The following is a 25,064-nucleotide window of genomic DNA, read 5'->3' as shown; positions in this document are numbered from 1 at the left end:
ATATGAAGTAGTTTTATTCATCTACCACTGCTACAATTTAGAAGTTGCCATTTATGCAGTGGTGTAAAAAACTAAGATAAAGTATGTAATATGAGACAAAAGATAAGCAATATCAAAACTGACAAAAACACCATAACATAACATGTCATGTGATGACAGCCTGACTTTATTTCTAACACCAGGATTATTCGCTTCCTCACATAAACCAGGTTGTTCACGTTGCGCATGCCCAAAACCATTCTTAATGGTGCTTTTACGGAATGCGGTTTTAGCTTTGTAGCTACTGCGCAGACACATACAATGCAGCGAAACGGATAAAAAAATCTACTCTCTGTACTTTGTATGTACGTAAATATACATATTTAATATTTTCATTAGAAGTAGTTGATATTTTTTTTCAGGTTGGCCTTCTTTTCTTTCCTGTGCAACATCAATGCAACGTTCGTTTGGTAGATTACGACTTTACGAGGTGTTCTTGAAGGCAGCACACGCTAACGCCTGAGCACTCATTCATCATGGGCTCTGAGCTCACCAAGCTAGCCGTTGTCTTTACGCGCTAAACGGGGACGTGGAATAACTAACGAGTGCAACGTAACGACACACTAAAATCCGTTACAGTATCTGTTTAGGAGTGTCATAAACCAGTGAATATTTCTGAGTTGAACGACACTTTCCTGCGTGGTGAACTGGGAACTAACGTGTCGTGTTATGGGAGAGACACGGAGGTCAGACGAACGGTGGGCTGTCAACGGTAATGTCCGAGTAAAACGAGCCTGCGGCCGCTTTGACAGCTGTCTCTTCATATTGTAGCACTCGGTAAGGATGATACTGTTTGCACTAGGAGCTGTGAGCCTGTGTTGTTGTTTAATAGGTGTTGGCTTTGCGGTGTTATTGTAAAAACATGGCCGATCAGGTAACTAGAGCTAAAGAGATTCTGACTGCAATGCAGTTAACCTAAGTGGCTTTTCGTGCTAGCCTGGTTTTGCTAACATAACCTAGCTAACTCATAGTTGCTGCCGTGTTTCTAAACAGCGCTCAAATAGAAAACGCCGAGTTGATCAGCTGTTCAAAGTGAAGTAGATCATTCTAGTTTAGCTGAAGGGACTTAGCTTATGTGCTAGTGAGCTTGTAAATAGAGGAAGGGGCTCTTGATGCTGTCAACGACATATGCCCGCTCCTCAGTCTGCACTGTTGGTGGTGACTGCTGCGTTAATAACAGCACATGCATCCACTGTTTCAATAAAATGTGTTCGCAGATCAACTCAAATTGAGTCATGCCTGGGAAACTAAAGGCCAAAATTGTGGCAGGGCGCCATTTGCCTGTGATGGACAGAGCCAGTGACCTGACTGATGCTTTTGTAGAGGTAAGTGAAGATGCTTGAACTTGATGAAGAAAATACCACATGCTTTTGATACAGACACCCCTTACCCGTAGCATCACTCTTTATTCCACTACCTCTGCCACTGATAACTCCCTTAAAACTTGTTGTCTGCCAGTTCCCTTGATTCAATTACCATTTATTATTGTTAATTGTCTGCCAGACTTCAGGATTCCATCACCTTTTGTTATTAATCAGCATCCATGTACTGACCACTGTTATTTTCTGTATTTCCATATTGTCCCGTCTCAACTCTCTGAGCTGCTGTAGAAAATGTTTTCCTCTGTAAATGTTCTGGGTGGACTTACCTTCACAGACTCACACTCTGTGTTGGTAAGCCCACCATATACTGGAATACTTAATAAATTAAAATGCTACTTAAATAATGCTTAAAATTTCACATGAGGACTTTGGGTAAAATTGTCCAACAACCTGTAGTGCTTTAAAAAATATAAGGAATAAAACACTGCGTATTATAAATGATAAATAAGGCATTTAGAATATGTACCTTGTGTCTTTTATTTCCCAGGTCAAGTTTGGAAACACAACCTTCAAAACAGATGTCTGTCACAAATCTCTCAATCCTCAGTGGAACTCAGAATGGTTCAAATTTGAGGTAAAATGCCTTTGAGCTTCCTTTAAACGCGACGAGCAGTCGTTCAGTGTATTACACAATATAGTTATTTTAGCATTAAGCTTCAGTATTTCTAACCTCTCCTAATACCTGTTAGTTTTATCCTCCTTTCTGTCTTTTGTTCCTCGTCTCCTGCTGTGTAGGTTGATGATGAGGACTTGCAGGATGAGCCGTTGCAGATCACAGTATTGGACCATGACACGTACAGTGCTAATGATGCCATAGGGAAAGTTTACATTGACATTGACCCACTTCTCTGCACTGAGGCTGCTTCTGTCATCTCTGGCTGGTTTCCCATCTATGATACCATCCATGGTAGAGGAATCAACGAATGTGATCACAATAATCATAGCTTTGTGTTTATGTCCCTTATTGCATTGTCTTTCCTTTGTCACTAGGTATCCGAGGGGAGATCAATGTCCTCGTCAAAGTGGAGCTCTTCAATGATTTGAACCGCTTTAGACAGTCATCGTGTGGGGTCAAGTTTTTCTGCAGTATGTCAGACTTGACTTTTGGTTCACAGTACTTCTTGAGACCCAATTTTGTGAGCGTAAAATGCAGATAAACCCTACATAGTGCAGATACAAAAAAAGGAGTGCGTGAAAGATGTCTAATTTAGTCTTATCATGAGTGAAAGAAAAGAAAACTTGGCATTGTCAAGAGATGCATTAATTATAAACTGACTTTATAGGAAACTTTTGTCCTTTAGTCCTTTCTCTCTGATGGTTTTTACTTTTGTCTTGTAGCCACATCCATTCCACGGTGCTACCGAGCAGCAATGGTACATGGGTTTGTGGAGGAGCTCGTGGTTAATGAAGATCCAGAGTACCAGTGGATAGATCGCATTAGAACTCCCCGAGCCTCCAATGAGGCTCGTCAGAGGCTCATTTCTCTCATGTCTGGTAAGAGAATTCCCACTAATCCTCTTTATTTGATGAAGAGGAATTCCCTGTGCTCCCCCTCTCTTATTAATGTGGCTGTGTGTTACCCTCTATTTAGGAGAGCTACAGAGGAAAATAGGGCTTAAGGTACTGGAGATGGGTGGGAATGCAGTGGTGGGCTACTTGCAGTGTTTCGACCTGGAGGGGGAGTCGGGCCTGGTGGTGCGGGCCATAGGTACCGCCTGCACACTGGACAAAGTCAGCTCTGGAAGCGCTCCCAACACCAACACACATGTGCACCCTAACACAGCCCCTGCTTCCAATGCCTGCAATTCCCCTTCTAAAGACGGAAAGGAGTGAGTATGGACCAGCAGCACAAGCATGGACACTACCTCTTTTTATGTGCAAGTTTCACTGCAAACCTAGTTTGTGACAAAAGATGATCGATGTGCGCATGAGAGACGGAGAGCGTGTGGATGAAATGTACTGTATATTAACTTTGTGCACATAATGGCGGTTAGCCCTGTGTGTGTCTCAGTATCTACGATTCCCCTTTTGTAGTTTGTGTGTCTGTGTGTCACGTGTGTTGCATCATGACTCTAACAGCACACGACATAACCTGAGACACACACATGTACAGTACACACACAGCCATCCTCAACACCCCCTCCTCCCTTGTCTGCTCTTTTAGACCGCTCTTGCATGGCTTTCTGCTCTGCCTCTGCATGTTCTAGTGCTGCGTCTTGTAGTGAGTATCTCGCACACATGTGTTCTGCTCAGCCTCTAACAGTGTGTTCCTCTCAGTTTGTTCTGCTGTCCTCACCCCAAGTGGTTGGTTTGTGATTTTATCAGCTACTGTAAGCATAACTACAGTTGAGTGCATGTGTGCCTCTTATTTGCATTTGTCTAGAATATGTGTGTGTCAGTGTGTGTGTATGAGATTGTGTATATCAGGGATGTAAACACCTTTTGGTGACGAGTTAAATCATCTACATGAAATATGGGAAAATTAATGAGACAGCTATTTTTGTTGAGGGGCAGAATCAGGAATGTCAGGAATTGTACTCTGATTAGATACTAAATTATGGAACTATGTGATGAAAGGAAAGATAGAGAGTCTGCTTATTATACTGGACTGCATCTACCTTCTCCCCTTCATGATTCTCTTTCTCCTTTCCTTTTCTACATGTGAACTTGGCTGCAGTTTGCCCTGTTTATGCAATTGTGGAAATACTGTTAGAACCATTTAACATACTATCCTATGTTATTATTATGTATTTTTCTAACCTCATTTTCTATTTGACTGTTTATTCCGTGAACGAAACTTACCATGTTCAGGGATTTTACAACATGTACCTGAGTTAGTTAATCTATTTCGGTACTCCATTAATGAAAATGTCACTTTTGTCATAGCTTTCCTTATTTTTCCAAAACATTCAGTATTATCAACACTAATCGGTATAAAGAGCAATTTCAGTACAATAATACGACTTTGTCATCAAATTTAGTCATTTATTTTTATGGTCTCATTCCCTGTCTGAAGTAAATAACCATTATATTAGTTACATACTTCATAAAATGGATTGTTTTATTGGTTTATGTTTTTCCTCTTAGACGATAGTTTAGTAATTCTGTTTTCAGTTGTTTATCTGTCAACATTTTATGCTGCAGTTTTATTTAGGTCTCCTTAAAAAATTTTTTTTGATCTTGGAAGGACTTGCTTGGCTTAATAATATCAATTGAAACAGTTAAAAATGAACAAGGAAAAAAATTAAGGGCTGAATCATAATTAGAAACTAGCAACACTCATCTATCGTAGACGTGACAAGTTTTGCTTGATTATTAATATAAACAATTAGTCCAATATCAGAGTCATTGCTGTTTGATGTCTGTCACTGCTTATTGCTTCAGTTGTAATGGGACTTTGAACATGGATCTATTTTTAGCTTGTCTTTAAATACTTACTTGTAAGCCTGTTTGGGCCTTTGTCATCTCTTTCTGTTGGCATCCCTGCTCTGTATGTTTGAGTGAAACTGAGAATGTTAAGCTGAGAGCTATGCATGAGTTTCCTGTTGCTTTCATGTGACTTTTAAATGGAATAACAGGACAAAAAGCAGGATGACGAATAAGCCTTCTTTTTGCTGTCCTTTTCCTTTTTTTGTCTCCTTTTTCACTCTACTGCAATGTTGTGTTGTGTTGGTTCTTGTGTGCGTCTCTTTATTTCTCTCTGCCTACATTCGGACTGGGACGTTTCTCACTGCTTGTGTCCAAATCGGCTCTGCGTCTTCCTCTTTCTCTCCTTCTCTCTGTGTGTGCTGATTGGCCCAGGTCTCCCCTTGCCCACGGATGCCGCTCCACCCACAACAGTCCAGTGCATTCGGTCTGCAGCTCCCAGAGACTGTCCCAGAACTTCTCTGTCTCTGTTCCCACACTCATCTTCACTGGTACGCAGAGGCAGGGAAGGACATAGGTGCAGGAGAAAGACAGGAAGGCGATTATGGTGATGTTTTAATGGATGGTAGAAAAGTGGATATTTTTTATTTGAAGTCTGAACACTTTGATAGTGTGGTAGTAGCAGGATAGCTGCAGTGTAGACAGACATTGAGAGAAAAACAGAAAGTAGACAAAGTCAGAAAAGACCAGATGTAGATGTTAGGCACAATTCCCTCCGCTTGTCTTTTTCCGAGCATTACTTATCGGGCAGTCAGGTTCCCAGTTGGCTCATTTTCTGATGAAGGGCCTGTGATCTCTCTTCAGCCACCCGACCTTTGCTTCACTCTACTGGGACACATGCTTCAGCTTGTCATCCTCTGTTGAATCTGACCTTTTTGTGTTTTTCTTTCACGTTGCTTTCTTTAGTTTCATCTGTCTGTGTATGTGAGCTTTTCTTTGTGTTTAATTTTTTTTTTTTTTGCTCTCCATGCTTGCTTTTTCTTTCTCCAGCCATCTGTAGCACCTCAAACACACCTCGCCCAAAGCAAACAAAATCACACATTAAAAAAAGCCACCTCTTCACACACACACCCGCACACCCACACACACACCCACACACACACACACACACACACACACACACACATATAGACAGTCAAGAGGGTGAGGTGGTGACTGACGTGTGTGTGTCATGTTCTCCTGGCAGGCCGGTTTTTGGTGAGGATCTGCCCTCGTCCTCCGGCCCGCCTACCCCTTTCAGAGCCCTCCCCACCTCCTCCTCCTCTCCTCCCCCCTTCTCTCCCTCCAAGCCATGCAGCCGCCAGTCCTCATCATCAGACACAGACCTCAGTTTGACGCCCAAGACGGGTAAGAATACTTGGCCCCGTCCCCCTTTCCCGCTCTCATCCCTCCCTACTCCTACACCTCATTGTGGTGCTACTATGGTGGTGTGTTTTTTTTTTTTTTTTTTTAAATCTTTATTTATTCATTCATTTATTTTACATTTGTTCATGACTGAGTTTAACATTATTTTATTGTAAATTGTATTGTACAAATTGATTTAGCCATGCCCTGTCCCTCACCTGTCCTCAGTGGCCTGGTGTGTCTTCTTGTTTCACAGTATTGGGGAACAAATAACACAGTTTATATAAGTCACGTGCTTTGTACTGTGAAGATGCACCAGATCCCTGTGTTAGCCCTGTCCCCTGATGTTGTAGTCTTAGAAGCACTGTGTCTCATAAGGGCTGTTGTTGTTGTAAGGCCACTTCTTCATTAGCAGCCATTATGGTTAATCATTGAGGAAACGGTAAGTTTGGTCAAACTCTGCCCCTGAGACAACCTGAGCACATTCTAGCACGGCCCAGTAATGAATGCCTTATAGCCTGAAGAACCTTCTTACCACAGCTGCTCCCCCAGCCGTTTAAGATTCAGCTCCCCAACCCAAATCCCTCCTCCTTTCTTTCCTCTCCAATGCCTTTCTTTTTCATGCTTCCTCTTCTCTGACATCTTCTATTTCTCTGTCTTTTTCTTTATTTGCCTCTTCAGTCCTTGTACTTCAAGTTCTTATCTTAACCCACATTTTCATTTGTGTTAACTTGCTTGCCTGCACCTTTCCAATCTTTGCCATTAGGCATGCACTTAATCACCATTTTTTCCTCATTACAGATAGCTTAGATTATCTGATATATCAAGTAACAGTGGTGTCTGTTTTCACCCAAATTGCAGTACATATACCTCATTTGAAGTAGCTCATTGGTGTCACTCTTATCCAAGTTAACTAGAAGCAATGGATTCTGTGAAACTAAAAACTGAGTTGTCAATCTGAAATTGGGAAATTAATTTACATAAGATTTTTTTAAATTCATGTAGATCAGTGTTGTCATTATAGATATCTGATGTACTCAATAAGGTCAGTATCAGTGATTCTATTCTAATGGCCCATTCCCTACTTTGCATACTTCAGTTCTCTATGCTTGTGTTGACTTTTTCCTCATCATGCTCATCTCCCCCTCCTTATTTACTGTGCTTCTGCCCACTATCCTCATTGCTCTCTGCCTGTCCATTCTCAATATATCTGTTTTTCTCTGTGCACCCTCCATCTGTGTCTCTGCTGGATAGTGGAGCCCAAGCCAGTGAGATGCAGGCCTGGGATCTTCCTCTGCCCCAGCTCCCCCACCCTCTCCACAGACACTCTGTCCCTCCCTGGTTCTGGCTCAGTGGGCTGTGGTCATGGTTTGAGCTCTGCCCCCAGAGCGACAACCCCGCCCCCTCCCTCCTCCATCCACTCAGACTGTGCCTTGCTGAGAAAGAGCGTGTCCTTCACTGAGGACCTGCTGCTGGCAGCCTCCGGTATAGTAGGACTGTAGTGTGTCACCAACTAACCGAATCACATACGATTGAAATGTTGGCGTCTCTCTTGTGTATTGGGTCAGCAGCGGAACTGTTGACACCCAGATCGCCCTGACTGGTGTTAACATTAACTCAGCATGTGTGGTATAACTGCACAAGTCCACAACGCTACTGACTACTCTGGATTCTTCCACCCCAGCATGTGGTTTGATGTGCTTGTCATTGCAATTAGATAAATGGTTAGCGTAAGCAAGTCTAAGGATGAGGTTAGAGCAGGTTTATTGCTGTTCTTAATCTCAGGTTTTGTGTGCAGGTTGCTTCTTTTGATTAATCATAGTGATGTTTAATTCTATGTAATAATGAACTGACAATTTGATTGGCTTTCTAGTCCATTGTGCTGTGTGTTTAAAGTGACAAAACTGAAGCCGGGCTCTCCTCTGTGATCAGGAATGGGCAGTGGGGGCAGCGCTGGGAAGGAGGCAGGGCCGCTGAAGACCCTGCTCAGACAGCACACACAGACAGCTCTCGAGCAGAGGGTACGGTGACGCTCAACACTCACACTTACTCACACTTTTATTCAGTGGTTCACCCTGTGTGCAGACATTTGGGCCTAAACTCTGCTGTAAATTGCAGTGATCTAAACATGACTGTAGAGGCTTTAACATACAGTCAGTGCCTCTGATGTCTGCATGTGGGGTCACACAATGCTTCACACAGCTGCATCTTTGTGAAAGATTTCTAATTTACACTGGCCAGGTCTTTAATGGGGATGGGTCTGTTTAAGACCAAGTAATGTTCGCTCTCTCTGTCCTCTTGACCACTTGTGCTACTCAGGGAGCGTCTTCCTCTGGGTTATTGTTAAACGCCAGGGTATGTCCCATCAGTGTGACACTTTCTCACTCTCCACCTTCCCCCTAACGCCCTGACCAAGCTGATGGCCACCACCCAGTCTGACTCAACTCCTAACCCGACCCTTCTCTGCTGTTTGTAGATCTCAAAGGTGTAGTGTTGTGTTGAGCAACATGGCGGTGGGTCCTTATGTGACCATGGACGTGTGTTTACTTGGCACCCACTGCACCCTAAAGGATTCACAGATGCGCTAAGTAGAGGGCTGGAGGCTAGGAGTTGTGCTCCCTTCAGATCTGAAGGGGTGTGTGTGACTGTGTGCGTGTCCTCTGGATACTCATGTTAAACTCCTCCCTCTGTTCTGACTTCTTTTCCTGAGTCTGATTTTGGTTTCCTGTGTCAGCAATGGGAATGAGCAAACTCACCTCATCACTTCATTCTTGCCTCCTGGCTCAGAGTGGGAGGAGCTATCAGTCAAATTAGACTTCCTTTTTTGGAGTACTGGACAAAAAAAAAAAAAAAAGAAATTAGTTCTGCCTGATATCTGCCCACTAAAGCCATTCATCACATACCGATCCTGCATGGTTGGAAATCACAACATCCCTCAGTTTTTCTGTAAAGGTGGTCTTCAATTCAACATAGAATGAATACCAAGATGCCAACAGGCAGTCCAAGTGTTTGAAGCTCCTCTCGTGAGTGAATGCGTGGATTTGCATCACATGATTTAACTGGAGGCAGAGGACCAGCTGTCCTGTGGACAGAGAGAAGCATGTACACCAGAGTACTGATCCTCAGCCACAAACCACCTTGTCTGTGTGTGTGTGTCCTTCAGTTTGAGCTCCAAACCTATTGAATGCATGCAGTTTTGAAAGGATTAAATGGATCAGTAGATTTGTGATAAAAAATAATCTAGGTCTTATTTAAAATAGATTTTCTTAGTCACTTCCAGATCCATTTGAAATGCCTTTGAGTGTTGTGTCTGTGAATGTAAGTTGGAATTGAGCAAGTGGGGAATTTCTGGGGGTACAACTTGCATGACTTCATCACACTCGATCCTTGCTGCATGTTTCCACTAATTGTAACATTGCTGTCATTTAGGTCTGCACACAACTGTTAGAATGCAGTGTTTTGGACTTTTAAAAAAAACAAAAACAAATGTGTTCAATCACTGAATTTTTGCAATTTGTCTAGAGAGACAACAAAATCTAAAATTTTATATTTGGCTTTGACTATTTTTAAAAACATTTTTAGTCTTGGGCCTTTAGCTTACGTTAAAAGATTTGATTTCTCAGTTTTAACATGTAATAGTTTTTGTTACATGCTTTTTTGAAAAATGGTCTGTCTTTTAGAAAATATCTGAAAATCATATCTGTATATGTTTTACACCATAGGAAGATTTAAAATAATCAACAAAAACTCTAATACTATAGACGTTGAGTCTTGAGAATCGTGCATCTACTACAGCTTAAACATCATGGTGCTGTCACAAGATATCATTTACAAAAATACTAGAATAAGCCAGAATGTGTTTTCCCTTGCTGAAAGTGACTCAGCTGTTTTCTAACTGCAGGAGTTCCCGTTCTTCACCTTGACCTCTTTCCCACCTGGTTTTCTGGTTCATGTCGGTGGAGTGGTCAGCGCTCGTTCTGTTAAATTACTGGACCGTATACACAACCCTGGTGAGTTCAGCGCACACAAACGCACAAGGCTCTAATGCAGCTCGTTCATTGTCCTGTGAAGTTATATTAATGAGCTCTTCCATCGACTTACTGTGTCACGAGAGTGTGTGGTCTTGTTGCACCTGGCTGTTAGTCAATGCTACCCATGATCCTCTTGTGTTGCACAGTTTTCCTGTGTATGGTCCTAGTCCCAGTCTGTTTAATTGTTTAGACAAAATCAAATAAAAGACTTGAGTTATGTACGAGTCCTAAAGCAGGTGAAAGCTGTTCCTGGTCTCACTGATAGGCTGCAGCCCTGTATGCAGCAGTTTGATGGAAATAAACACGAGGATAGGCTGTCATCACCTGTGTCAAACAGTTTTATGGAGAGGGGCAACTTTCACCTCGTGGTTTGACTGACTCTCTTTGTGTATTTAATAGGCTGTGCTGATCATGTGATGGCTGTGTGCGTGTGTGTGTGTGTGAAGGGGTGTGTGTGCGTGTGTGTTCTGGTCACTGTGTTGTTGTTTGCTGTGGTGCTGCCCCCTGGGGTTTAGGTGCAATAATTGTGCATGGCTCCAGTCTGTTGCCTGCTACTTCTGTTGTGTGGTGTTGCCTGGCTGCAGGTGGCATTATGATGAGGTTCTGTGGTGTCTTACGCTGCCTTTGGGTTTTTCAGAAAGGCTTCATATCTGTGTTTAACTCAATGTGTTCTTCTTTTATATATATATATAAAAATATATATAAATATATATATATATACCCTCTAATGAGATTTATTTTAATGGCAGACATTTGTGCTTCAAGTCAGCACTTCCTGTTCACAGCGTTGAACTTGCTCAGTCCACTCTGTAGACCCAGAAATTTTGCCAGTTGCTCAGTTTAATTTTCACTGACAAGTATGAATCAAGGATGTCTGAGAATTGAGGGAAAGAGGAGTGCTAGTAAATGTGGGTGGGTTAGGATAAATGGGGCTCTTTTCAGAAGTAGACAAGGGAACCAAAAGAAGCTACTGAAAGAAGGATTTCACTTTTCTTCCAATTGTCTTCAAAAAGTGTAGAAGTGCAGTGATTGAACCCACAGTACTATTGTGCAAACAAGGATAAACGACATAGCTTTTCCAGATCCAAACTTAAGGTTCAACTTAGTAACCGATCTGATAAGAGCCCTGTTCACTCTTGCTATGCCTTTCAACTACAGAGCAACATCTAAGGTACCCTGTGGAGCTTTTGACCGCAAGTAGCACCAGGGAGCAGTGTTTCTACAAATGTGGTACTGTTTTGGTTGTATTTTCAGCTAATGCAGCTCATAGTCTGCAGATTATTTAATGCTGTTCATTTGATCAGCAATGGATGACAGTAGCAGGCAATGATTTAAAATGTTTAAACATCAGCTGCACAAATGTTCTTTGAGGAAAGTTTGTTAGACTTTTGAGGATGCACATTGCATTTTGGTGAGAAACTCATGTTTGCAAGAAAACTCCACCGGGGACCTTAAGTATAGAGAGTGTAGTCGAACTAGACTGCTACTGCATGCTCCTTTTTGTATTGTATAGCTTCTCTTCTCTTTAAGTCTTTTCAAAATTTTAGCTAAACCTGAAGCTTTTACTCATCTCTGTTTTCCTCTTTACCTCATCAGTCTTCTTCTTCTTCTTCTTCTTCTTTGAGATTGTTTTAGTAGGCCTGAATTTAGTTTATCTTTGCACAGTGACTGTGAAGTGCTGTCTGTCTTTGCATAGTGACTGTGGAGTGCTGCTGTTGTGCTGTGCTTGTTTGTTAGACTGTCTCTTCTTTTCTTTTTCTCTCTTTTCTGTACTAACGGTGTGTTCTGGCCCAGCCTTGGGTAACACGCGCTCATACAAACTGCTAGACTGGAATAGTGTCACTGCAGGTATTTCCCCCCTTTTACTGCTCTCACCCACAGGAGTGATGGCAGCTCAGTGAAGTTAAATGTCCCTCTCAGCCTTTAACAGACACAGAAATTTAACCAAGCAGCTACCTTAAATATCCACCAATAATTCCGCATAGCATAAGAGTGTTGATTCGACTGATTCGGTGAGCTGCCATCCTCCTCTCTTTAATCTGTGTGAGTGTGTGCTGAGCTGAGTTGAGCATGCCCTGTGTCCCCACCCCACCCCATCCAGCCTGGCCTGGCTACCCCCCACCCAGCTCATCCTGCTGCACAGAAGAGCTGCAGCTCTTCCGTAACGTTGTCCCAGCGCTGTTTCTAACGCTTCCTGACTCGGCTTTGTGGTTAAACCTGTCTAGACCAGAGGAGGTTTAGGAGGTTTACTGTGTGTCAAAGAGCCACTGACCGGGCATGTGCATCCCTAACTCACTGGGCCGTATTCATACTGAGAGAGAGAGAGAGAGAGAGAGAGAGAAGGTGTGATGGATGTATGGATGAATGGAAGCCAGACTGATTGGGCGGGTGGCAGTTGAGGAAAATTAAAACTGGATCTGGGATGTGTGATGGGGATGGAGGGAAAGCAGCGAGCTTGGGGAATGGAGGAAAGTATGATAATCCTCGCAGTTCCCTGACCTAAAAACTGGACTAGATTTGATGGACTCTGGTGAATGAATATGGCCCTTCTCTGCCCATGAGCGTGCACATGGTCATGAGCGTGCACGTTGGTGAGCCTGTGCCTGTATGACATGCTGCTTCTGGTTTAAAGGAACCCACCTCGTGGGCCTGATGCCTGACCATCAGTCATTATTCTTCATCTCTTCAGTTCGATCACCCATACTTCTCCCCTCATTCATTCCTCTCCCCTGTCTCACCTAGCTGTTGAGTTTCTCTCTTTTTCTGGGGCTCTGTCAGCATGTAGCCCTCCCAGGGAGTCATGGGGTGCAGCTCAATACTCTAATGTAGCTTCCTTCTTGTCCTCTTTGTTCAGAGATATACAACTACTATATGAGTGAGATTAAACTCTCAGCTTGTAATGATTAGACTGTTCTGAACAATGCCAATATCACAGAGGTGTTTGGAGCAAAGCCTCATCAGACTATTGAAACACACCCATGGTTTAGCCTAAGTATGATGAAGGCTCAATCTTTTTGAATTTGATATCTTTGTCACAAGAATAGAAACACTTATTACAGCCCAGGCAAAGTGTCTCTTATCCAGCCAGCAAGATTTTTCTTTCTGTACCACCACAGCCAAAACATATATAACTGCTGGTGGCTCTGTTTCTTTCCTGTTACCTTTTTCATAGTGCAGCTGACCAAAAGGAGACAAAGAGAAGAGAGAGACAATAAGGTTTTAGGTAGCGTGCATTTAAGGAATGCCACCGAGAACACACATAACTAATCTAACCTTGGAAGTTGCCTTCATCATCATCCTCAAAATCTCGTCCACCATCTTCAGTGTCACTTTGTTTTACGAAATGATAATTGGTTTTGGCTTGCTTTGATACAACATTTAACCCATAAGTCATCAGAAAATACAAACTGTACTGTTGGCCGTCTGTTTATTTTCTGGTAAGTCAATGCAGTCAGATTAGATGTGAGATTAGTTTCTTGTTTTTGTCTTTTAAGTTGTGAGGGCACTTTTTTTCTGTTTTATGTTTAGTGTTAGTTAATTAGTAGATAGATGTCAGTACTCAGTGAGGTTTTGATAGATAATTCAGCCAGTTTGGAAATATTTTGTGGAAGCTGTTTGATTCAGAATTTTGTGTTTTGCAGATGAGCCAGAAACTCGTGATGCCTGGTGGGAGGAGATTCGTCAGGAGATCAAATCTCATGCCAAAGCGCTTGGTTGCCATGCTGTTGTAGGGTACAGTGAGAGCACAAGCATCTGGTATGTAAATACATACCTGTGTGGGGAAATTCTGCCCTTTTATTCACCATCTGTCTTTGGTATGAAACAGTTTGGTGTCTTTTTGTCTTAAACACACTAAATTTCATGTAATGGACTCATTTCCCTCCGCTTTTTGTTTTCTGTCCCACCTCTCCTCAACACAGTGAAGAAGTGTGTATTCTGTCAGCATCAGGCACAGCAGCCATCCTGAATCCTCGGTACATGCGCGAAGGCTGCCTAGACATCGGAAGCACAGACCACAGGTTGTGTTTATGTGTATCAGTTTGAATCTGTTTGATTCAAAAACTAGGCAGTCTCATTGTAAATTATTTTGTATGTGGAGTTGGACTGAGTTATGGTCACTAATACCACATGGTTTGTGGTTTTTTTTTTTTACCAGGTTTGAGGACCCGTCTCCACCAAGCTGTGGCTTCTGTCACATACCATATGATGAGCTCAACATGCCATTTCCTGCCCAGCTCACCTACTGTTACCACTGCAGAAGGCAAAAGGTACATTGTGTTTGTCAGTGTTCTTCAAGTTGAATACATATTTGGTTTTACAGTGTATAAATGTAGCTTGGTGAAAAAAAAGTAAGAATTACCTTTACTTTTTCAAGGTTCCTGATGTGCTATTCACAACAATTGACTTGCCATCAGAAGCAGCTGTCACAGGGAAGGGTTGCCTCATCCAGGCCAGGTAAAGCATGTCACAAAGGTCTTCTCAGAGTTACTAGTCATCATTTTAAAAAGCTCCTATGCCTTTTAAACATTATAAAAATGATAACAATAACCAGGTATATTCCAAGCAACACAAGCAAGATTTACAAGGTGTTATCATACATGTGATATTTAATGCAGTGAAAATAAAGATCTAAAAATGTGTGGACTACTAAGTTTTAACTATTCAGGCTTTTGTAGCCATGTTATCTGATAATGTTCCCTAGAGCAAAGCATGTAGACTAAAAAACACACCTCCTTAAGGGTGAAATCTACCCTTACACCAAAGATCAAAATGAGATAAGGTTGCCCTCTGGAGGTTTTGACTTCTAGAGGCCCTGTAGAGCTGGTTTTCTATGGGCGGGTCCTCTGTTTTGTTTATCTTTTGCATGCACATGAGGCCTACCATACTCGCAGCCATGCGGAAGATGTGCTGCACTGTCCCAACACTGACCTACAGGTGGTGGTATTGTGCCAGTGTAAACATGAATCTAATTGATGCTACATTTAAAATATTTCTAAAAATACAAAAAAAGTTGAAAGTCTTTCATGAGTAGAGAAATAGATGAGACATGTTTGTTTGAGCACCAACACAAACACAGCTTTTGTCTGTTTGCTATGAATCTACTAAGGGCACCTTTTAATGCAGATGCCTGTTGTCTTCTCTAGACTGTGTCGCCTAAAGAAGAAGGCCCAGGGAGAAGTGAATGCGACGGCCATCTCCAACCTGCTACCTTTCATGGAATACGAGCTGCACACGCAGCTGATGAATAAACTGAAGCTGCGGAATATGAATGCTCTGTTTGGCCTGCACATACAGATCAGCGTTGGCGAGAACATGCTCCTGGGTCTAGCTGTATGTTAACATTTTAAGCCATGAGCCATATAGTTGAGCGGAGCGACCTTTTAAATGTGTGTTTGTGTTCAGTCTGCTACAGGAGTGTACCTGACAGCGCTACCTGCACCAGGAGGTATCCAGATTGCGGGCAAGACTCCGGGTGACCTGAGCAATGAACACCATATATTGACCATCCAGAAAAGGATTAATGACACCATAGCCAAGAACAAGGAGCTCTATCAAATAAACCCTCCGGTGAGACACACAACACTTAATCATATGATTCTGTGGAGGGTGAGCTTTGTGATGAGGTCTGCAACGTCTCTACTATTATGGAAGGTTTCAAGTACAAACAGGATTTCTACACTGTTTCACCAAGGTGTCACTCAAGACATTGTGACTCCTGTTATCCCACACATCTACGCATAGACATAGTTGACCGCAGCACAAAAATAAATACTGTAAGTACAAGGCTTCAGGAACCTGTTTCACCAAAAAGTTTAATTATGTTGTTCAGATGTGTTGGACACTTGCCCATAGGTTATGTTATGTCATTCATTTATCTGTGGCTTTGGTCATCTATGCAACGAACAGAACAACAGAGGAAACTAAATTTTCACAAAACATGTTTTTTTGTGTTTGGAAGACACTTCAGAGGAATAATATTTGTGGTTTATGGCCCTTAATATCAAAGACACGTCTCTGTGTTATAATCAGTGTTCCATCTATTTAATTTGGTTTTATTTTCTCCATTAAATACAGCCATGTTTGGATATAGACAGATGAATTTGATGGTCAAGTGTATTCCATTATTTTGGCATTGTTTTCCAGTGTTACAATCATGTAATCATTCATAATATACTGTCCAGACCAGTTTTTGGACAGTATCTGAGCAGTTACAGATTTTTTTTTCTTCAGGCTCTGTATGTTGGTTAAAACATTCAAGGAGGCTTAAATATATATACAGAGGTATTTGATTTTCTTAAAATTAAAAGGTGGATACAAAAAGTAGAAGAGCACCTCTACTGGTTAAAGGCAAACCTTTATGACTGCACAGCAAATCAAGAACGCTCTCCTGGATTTAGACCTGTATGTTTCCTTCTCAATAATAAAGAGACTTTCTGATCAGAACCTCAGTGAGGTCACCACAAGAGCAGAACAGCCTGGTTGCAGTTTAGAAAAACATTAAAAACCAGTAAGTTATATTGACTCATTAAACAGAAGTCGATTAACAATGTAAAGAGAAATGAGGAAAAAGGAACAGCTCATGATCCACAACCTACCACTGAATCTATAAAACACTGCAGTGCTCTTGTTATGGCTTGATCATGTATGGCTACCAGTTGAAACAAGCACTGGGTTGAATGTGGAGGTAAACAGGAACATTCTCTGATACATCAAAACTTATTGGTATCTAATCATTCATCCAGACAATGATCCTAAACATATGGCCAAAGCAGGCAAAGGTTCTTTCAGGGTGAATAGGATTGACTGACGGAGTCACGTGATGTCAATCTAATGGACCTGCATTCAGCCTGAAGATCCGATTATAGACAATGATCCCACAACAAGGTAGAGCTGAAGGTGGTTGTAGTTTGGCATCACCAGGAGAGACACTAATCATCTGGTGTCTGATATAATGTGTGTCGAAGACTTCAGCCATTCGCTGACTTGGAACTTCAAAGCATTATTCATTCATTTACTTCAGATTCTACGAAGCACAGAATCTGAGGGTCAGAAAATGTGTAACTGTCCAAATACTTGTGCTCTGGACTGTATAGGCTGTTCTTTGTGAATCATGATAAACTTACCCCTCTTGTCTCTCTCTGATCATTAAAGAAATTATTTGCCCTGGACCCTGAGGTGTTCTGCGGCATAAACATGGTACTGAGCATGTCAACTTTTAGCTGTGAGACACAGCAAAGCATGACAAATCTTTCACTCTATTAATCGTAATACTACACCACTTTTACTGTGACTGTGTAACAGCTCTTAACTGGGGACTTCTGGGAGCAGGACATTGTGTAACCCACACCAGTGTCACCTCGAGGCAACTCACTGACTGTAGACTCATCATATCTGTGTTCATGAATTTGTATTATGACCATCTACCCTGCAAAAGTGCACTCTCACCTGTTTATTTTTATGCTGTGTTTGTATGTGTGTGTTCCAGCCACTCTTTATTTTTCTTGATTCATAAATTAACACCGACCATGTGTGTTTGTGTATAAGTAAAGCTGACTGGGCGAGTGTGAGCATGTGGAGTGTTACTAACATAGTGATTCTACTAGCAAGACAGTCAAGGCAGATGTGGGCTGCTGAGGTGGTCTCACCTCAACATGCCGTCTGCTTAAATGTTGCGTTTTTTTGTTTGCAGGAGCTGACAGAGGAAGGGTTGGGTTCCCCGATCCCTGAGCCGAGGCAACGATCCAGACTCTTTCGCTCGCACTCAGAAAGTTCTGATGAACTGTCAGAATTGGATCTGTCCCATGGCAAAAAGGATGCATTCGTCCTGGAGGTGTGTTTCTTTCCACATCAATACAACTACATGCAGTTATTTTTCTAGAAAACCCTAACTATTTGCACTCTTTTATATAGATTGATGACACTGATGCTGTAGAGGACATCCACTCTCTCCTTACTGACGCACCTCCCCCTACAGGTATTTGCCTTCCACTGACGTCTTTGCACATTGCATGTGCTTAGTTGTCTCCTGCAAAGGTCGAAGATCTGACAGATGTTATCATTTCTGTGTCTTATCATTCCTGCTTCCATTTGTGCCTTTAGGTTTCTACAGCTGCAACACCGAAATCATGCCTGGGATTTATAACTGGACTTCAGGAATACAGGTAGAACTGCAATTTGAACATAACTAAAGCTGCCGTTTAATATGAATTAATATATTAGCTTATGCTATGTCAATGTTTTACTCTTACAGATGTTTACATCGGTGAGGGTCTTCAGGTTGAGCAATGCCAATCTCACTAACCAGGGCTTAAACAAGATCTTCACTGACCTATGTGAGAATCTGCTGAAGGTACGAAACCTTTACTGATCTGTTAGTCGTGCCGTGCTTATGATTTGTAATGGTCACACTGCTGGGTCTTACAGTCTAAAATTTATCATGTCTTTTTCAGAGTTTTTACTTCAAGTTGCGCTCTATGATCCCCTGCTGTCTTTGTCATCTCAACTTCACTGTAGCAGTGCCAGAAGAAGAACTCATACAAGTGAGGCATTTCGGATTTGCTGAATTCCACTCGTTTTCAATGTAGTTGAATAATGTAGATTTCTCCTCATATCCACTGCTGTTGTTTTTTTGCCTCCCTCCCAGGTCGCAGTGACAGCGGTTGCCATGACGTTTGACAAGGACCAGGCTCAGGAGAAGCCAGCTGAGAAGCCCATCAACAAAGGTCTGCCTGGTTAAAAGATTTTTTTTTAATCAATCAAAATTTAAGTGTGTTTACTCACCCAGAGTTCAGAGTATCTTTATTTTGAGTTCATGCACTTCATCTTAGCTCAGTTTCTGACTGGCCATGGGATCAATTGCAGCTCTGCTTAGATGAAGGGAAACATTTATTTGACAACACCTTACTCATTATTCAAGTATTAAAAGCTTCTTAAAGAAAGATTGCCACATGAACATGAGTAGTATGTGTATTTGCATCATAACTTCAAGCAAATATCCAGAACACTATGAAACTACATGCAGAGACATTTTAAAAGTTTGAGTAGTAGTGAAGAAGCAAAACAGAGGACTGTTCTTTTAAGATGACTCTAAACAGTGTCTTACATTGAAAAAACAACTGTCCTTAAACATTGTTTTGTTTGAAATTAGGCAAAGTGGGAAGTGAATGACTGAGTGATTGTGTCTTCAGGTTCCAGTGAGAATGAGGAGCAGCTGCAGTTTCCCCTTGAGTTATGTGCAGACGTGTCATCTGCCAACACTCAGCCGTCTTCCAAAGTCTCAGGTATTCTTTAACCATTTTTGCATTTGCTCCCTGACCACCTCCTCTGCCCTGCTTCACTAACAAGCATTGCCCATCTCCTCCACTAACACCTTAGGTACAGTGTCTTTATTGACTCCAGCTGCAAAGCTCTGCCAAAATCAGCTGGTTATGATTCATTTACCAGGTAAATAAACAGCGGTGTTTTATAGGGCAGTGTGTTTTGTTTTGCTGTGATTTTAGATGACAGTGTGACGTTATCTAGATCAGACGTCGTGCTTGTGAAGCAGTGGGGATTACCAAACTACTACACTCACAATAAATGAACATGGCAAGAACAGACTATAGCTGGGGGATTTCGATGTGCAGATCATTTAGATTTGGACTGATGGTTGCAGCTAAGTAACACATGCTGCATGGCAAGAACAAGGAGTTGATGCCTCCTCGTTTTCAGCCAAGTGCAAAGATAGACCATGATGTTTGTGTGTGTATGACAGGTGTCCCAGAGAGTACCAACGTCTCATCCAGAGGTAAGCCCCCTTCTTGTCCACTATGTCCTCTTCCCCCACCTCCTTGCTACCAAAACTACTACACTACCGTTTTGACTTTTCATCCTTTTGTCTCGGACAGAGTTATCCTGCACCGCTCCCAAACCTCATCCAGTTTTGTTCTTTTCTTTTCTTCTGTTCGTTTTGTTTTACGTGGTCTGTTTTGTTTTTTTCTTTTGTTTTCTTTTCTTGTTGTCGTTGTTGTCATTGCGTTTGTGTGTGTTTCGGGTGTGGGCTCTGTGTGTGCGTGTGTCTGTCTGTGTGTGTGTGTGTTCTCTCCAGCTGCCTCCGTTGATTACGGTTCCTTTGCAGACAGATGCAGCACCTGGCTAGAGCTGCTTAGGCTGAAAGCTCACACCATAAGACGAGGATCAGTTAAGACAAGTAGGAGGACACAGTCTCTAGCACACTCTGGTGATCATACCCACAAATACAGAACACGGTCTCACAAAGCACACACGCTCACGTACACGCACACACCCCTCCATGCATGCCGCTGGGGGGCGGAGCATTAGAAATCAAGCACTGCCTTTTTTTTTTTAGCTGGAGTGTGAAAGTTGAGGCCCCGCCCCTCAGAGGGATCCACAATTAGCAGCTTGGCTTTAAATGCCTGGAGCAGCGGTGACCATGATTGCAAATTAGGAGGAAGTTGGTTTATTTTTTTATTCCTTTTTTGGCATTCAGTGACAAGCATTTTTTAAAGGCACTTACATATATCTGGATGGGTTGCAACAGTTTGATGACGGCTACTGGAGGAATTCCTTTTATTTCATTCTGCATTTGCATTAACGAATCTACTTAAGCTGAGAAAACATGACATGATTTAGGGGGATACTGTGCAGACGCTAAAGCATTCAATGCTTGACTTTGGGCTGGGGGCGATGCTTTTTTCTTCAAGAGGTAGTATGATTTTCAGTCCTCTGCACAGTAAGAGTAATGTTTGGCTCTGAAGGTTCCTGGTTTGATGGGTGTAAGACACGTCAGGTAAATTACCAGCAGGAGAATAAAAGCATCTTTCACACTCTGGCTTGTGCACATGTGCTAGGCTCATAGCTGTCTCTGTCCGTCTCCATGTCTCAAGCCTTTCTCACAGACGCAAACAGATAGAAATATTCTCTCATGTACTTCACTGTAAACACTGTATTCACACTTGTAAACAGCTGTGCCCAGGTCTGTCTGTCTGTCTGCAGACATTGTGTATTTGTCTGTTTGCCTCAACTGCATGAAATGCATGGCGGTGCACGCTTTCTAAGTGATTGTCTTGGCACCATAAACACACAAAACTGCATGCCGGCTCACACGTATATCTAACACACACAGACCAGACGACTGATTTACGAACATACAAGTTAACTTACGTTCCTGCTGTGGAAACGCTAAGAGGGTTGCATTTTTTTGCATGGACATTCCACATTGACATTGCTCACTGCTTCAAAGTTCATATCTGTTTTTTTTTATTTTTCCAACATTTTGAGTGTTTTCTGGTATCTCCATTCCCTTTTTGTCTTTTTTTCCCCTACCCTCTCTTGCTTTACTTGCTTTGCTTTTTTTTCTTGTGTCCCGCTTGCACTTCTCCCTGCTCTCTCTGAACCTGCAGTCTCATCTTTGGAGCGCTGCAGTCCGCTGCCTGAAGGCCGTTCCCGCTCGCTGCGCTCCAGTCGATCGTTCGGGGGCAGTTCAGTAACCGTGGTGAAGATGACGCCGCTCTCCTTCCTCCCTGGGATACGCATCATTAAATACCTTGGGATCATCAACATGTTCTTCATCAGAGAGACGACATCATTGCGGGAGGTATGAGCAACATTAGTACCAACAGTTGTTGTGTGTTATGGCCCCATGAATATGTTGTTTACAGTGTAGACTTTCCTAAATGCACAAATCGCGCGTTTTCCTCTGCAGGAAGGCGGTGTTAGTGGCTTCCTCCATTCATTCATAGCAGAGGTGTTTGCGATGGTGCGAGCCCATGTAGCAGCCCTGGGTGGCAATGCAGTAGTGTCCTACAGCATGAAAGAGTGTGTGTTAATGGAGAATCCAAACAAGAACCAGGTACTTATTATTTATTTTTTATTCACAGGCGTTCATACACAAAACTGCAGTTAAGTACTTTGTAGATATTCAGCCCTGACAGCTAGTATTGTCCTTTTGGTTTCATTTTGTGCATTTGTTCTTGCTCTAGGCTCAGTGTCTCATTAATGTGAGCGGTGATGCAGTCATTTGCGTCAGAGAAACTGACCAGGAGCCCACAGCCTCGATGACAAACATCGGACAGACCTGTTGTAGCGCAAACGACGGGGCAACATGACAGTGAAACACAGACTCTCATTCTGTCTGCAGTCTGAGTGAACGTTCTCCGAGTCTAGCCGTCCAAATCTGAAAGATTTAAGTTTGCCTTAAAACCCTGTAAAAGATCCAAAGATTTGGACGCAGGTAAGAACAATTACTCGCACTCAAAAACATGCAATCTGTATTCATATAGGTGTGCAGGATGTTTCTCTTGATGTTTTTCTGTGTTTGAAGAACATTTCTGCATGAGATACTCATGTTGCTCTTTGAGATTGAGGTGATCTGAGAGTATTTCAGCCAAAGGACCCTTTTGCATCTAACTTTTCCTCTGTATTACAACCGTCCATCGTGGGGTTACCCACAGCTACAATATATTTGCCATCCCTATGTGTATGGGCACGATTGACCCTTGAGGCAGCTATGACCAATTTGTCCATCCACAAACCACAGATATTATTGAACAGCTATGTTAAAAGGGACATGCTTGTATACAACTGAATGATTTAAATGCCATCAAATTACTGCAGATTAACGGCTCATCGCTTCAGAAATGAGTGACCAGATTCTGTTTTAGCCAAGGCAGGTATGTAAATGTTAAGACTGGTGCTCTTCCTCAAAACAGAAAAGTCAGATTTCAATCAAATTTTGAGGCTAGATTCGAAACAGTTCAAGCAAATTTTGGATCTTTTTTAAATATATATATATAATTACCAGATAGTCAATTTGTGTCCCTAGTTTTTTTTTCTGTCTAAATTTCATATTAAATTTGTTAAGGTATAATCTTCCTTATTACTGTCAGTATTGCTCACAGAGAGTAGTCTGCTGAAAATCCAAATTGTTAAGTGTCAAATATTGGCGTCACAGATCAGTCTTGTTTTTATTTCTGAGAGTGACTAAAGTTACATGAATCTATAAAAAACTGGCCAAGAATACAGCTGTAATATGCAGATATTTTTGTAGCGAGAGAACGTTCTCTTTAGAACAGCTATGACCTTCGATTCCAATGACTGTTTTATAAATAAAAACTCATAGATTTTCATTGCTTTATCTTATAATGACAAAATCAAGTGGCACAATGTGTTTGTTTTTTATCTAAAAATCTGGAGTGAGTGTGTAAATGGTGATGGGTATAATGTCAAATGAATATAAATGAAACATATTTCATCTAAAGTGGGTCTTTGAGGTGTAGCATTGGGGACGCAGTATTATGTAGGAATGACTGACAGCGTTTTGACTTGATTAAACCTTGAGCTCTGCATATTGAAGCAACTCTTGCTTCACTTGCAGCTCTAGCATTGCAATTTCTTCTTGACAAATCTCACCATCCGTGTCAAATTTCACTTTTGCCATGGGCTTCGTTGCCGTTGCTTTTGGCATTCATGTCTATGCTGAGAGTTTTCCTGCTGATCTGTCCACCTCTGACATTCAAGTCCAGTGCTGGGAAAAAAGCATCCTCATGTTTGTGCCACCTGAAAATAAACTGTGTAAATGTTCTCTAAAAACAGATTTTGGTATTTTTGTAATGTAAAATTTATGAATCCAACTGCTCACGTTGCCTGTGCAATGAATTCATGATGTTTTGAGTCACTGTGTCAGAGAATTAGTGGTACTCTAATATGTGTGATCAGCGGTTTGTGATCAGTTTCCTCCATTTGTGTCTAAAACTTGAATGTACATACTTGGATGCTTTGGCTTTTTGACTAGCAGCATGCAGACCCACTTTTTAATGCCATGAATCTGTATGCTTGCCTGGTAAGTCTTGCACATTAAACTCAAGTCATACTGAGATGCATCTCTTTGTCATCCTTACAAATACCTGTATACAAACTATTTTCTCAATAAGTAGTCAGCAATGATTAGAAATGTTAAGTGTCACTCTAACTTTACAATGTTAAGTCTTGCTATGTCCTCAAAGCATGGATTTCTAAATCTTGGGTTTTGTGTGTCACAAACTCAAGGAACCAATCCTATCATTTTGCAGGGTGGGACTTTTTCTATTACTATTTTTCTTAAGAATTGGTTTCCAATTTAAACGTGTGGCTGAATTACTCTGTTACATCCTGTCGCTGCACATCCTAAAAGATGCAATGACATAGAGCTGCATCTGGGCCAGTTTAAGGCATTATGAGGTTATTTTCATGGAAGAAACTAATTTTGAAGCATGAGATGATCTGAAGGGTTTAATCAGTGACCAGAGAAGGACTTTATTAGGAAATGAAAATCAATTTTCAGCTCTTAATCACTGCCTTCAAATTGCCTCTGCTACCAGGCAAAAAGTAGTGATATTCAGTTTACAATGACAGACAACAGAAAAGCAGAAAATTCATCTCATTTGAGAGGCTGAAACCAGAATATCTGACTTTTTTTCCGAATGAGCAATATATCATTCATAAAAAAGTAATTTTCTATTTAAATAATATAGTGTTCTATTGTGTTATTTTTAAATGAATCGAATGCACAACGTATACAGCTAAACACAATGTCATGAGCAATCTACAATGCTTTCTATAGCATTGTGAAAGTTACATGTTCAGCAAAACAGCATTTCTACTGCTTATAACTTTCTTGTGCACTTCTAATTGTCATTTGTTGGCACATTTAACATTATTTGTCATGGTGCATTCAGAAACGTGGAAATTGCATATTCCAACCCAAAAAAATCAGTAAAGAAACACTGAAAATGTTAAATAAATGTCGCTATAGAGCGACACTGTGTATCAAATTACAGGTTTGGTTTTACTGTAAAATTTACCT

The 25,064-nt window shown here is 41.7% G+C and overlaps 1 protein-coding gene across 25 annotated transcripts; it reads left to right on the top strand.

Moving 5' to 3' along the window:
• Positions 1–482: 482 nt before the first annotated feature.
• c2cd5 (C2 calcium dependent domain containing 5) lies at positions 483–24,096 on the top strand. 25 transcript variants are annotated; one of them, XM_035950545.2, is made up of 33 exons: positions 483–816; positions 1,257–1,364; positions 1,909–1,995; positions 2,157–2,328; positions 2,412–2,507; positions 2,760–2,915; positions 3,013–3,250; positions 6,034–6,194; positions 7,446–7,676; positions 8,124–8,212; positions 8,511–8,546; positions 10,093–10,201; positions 12,017–12,070; positions 13,864–13,978; positions 14,143–14,241; positions 14,379–14,490; positions 14,598–14,677; positions 15,367–15,553; positions 15,626–15,790; positions 17,375–17,419; positions 17,913–18,053; positions 18,134–18,197; positions 18,323–18,384; positions 18,474–18,572; positions 18,673–18,762; positions 18,867–18,945; positions 19,411–19,503; positions 19,598–19,666; positions 19,977–20,009; positions 20,340–20,411; positions 21,625–21,818; positions 21,927–22,073; positions 22,204–24,096. In XM_035950545.2, the coding sequence occupies exons 2-33, from the start codon at positions 1,275–1,277 to the stop codon at positions 22,327–22,329; spliced, it is 3,591 nt and encodes a 1,196-aa protein (XP_035806438.2). In that variant the 5' UTR covers positions 483–816; positions 1,257–1,274; the 3' UTR covers positions 22,330–24,096. The 25 variants fall into 25 exon arrangements, with proteins under 25 accessions (XP_035806438.2, XP_035806435.2, XP_035806434.2 ...); XM_035950542.2 differs by having other exon boundaries at positions 20,340–20,441; XM_035950541.2 differs by having other exon boundaries at positions 20,310–20,411.
• The last annotated feature ends 968 nt before the right edge of the window (positions 24,097–25,064 follow it).

This window comes from Amphiprion ocellaris, chromosome 3 (assembly GCF_022539595.1).
Source record: "Amphiprion ocellaris isolate individual 3 ecotype Okinawa chromosome 3, ASM2253959v1, whole genome shotgun sequence".
Taxonomy (NCBI): domain Eukaryota; kingdom Metazoa; phylum Chordata; class Actinopteri; family Pomacentridae; genus Amphiprion; species Amphiprion ocellaris.
The sequence above is the reverse complement of the archived record's forward strand: the minus strand, read 5'-3'. Positions and strand labels throughout refer to the sequence as shown.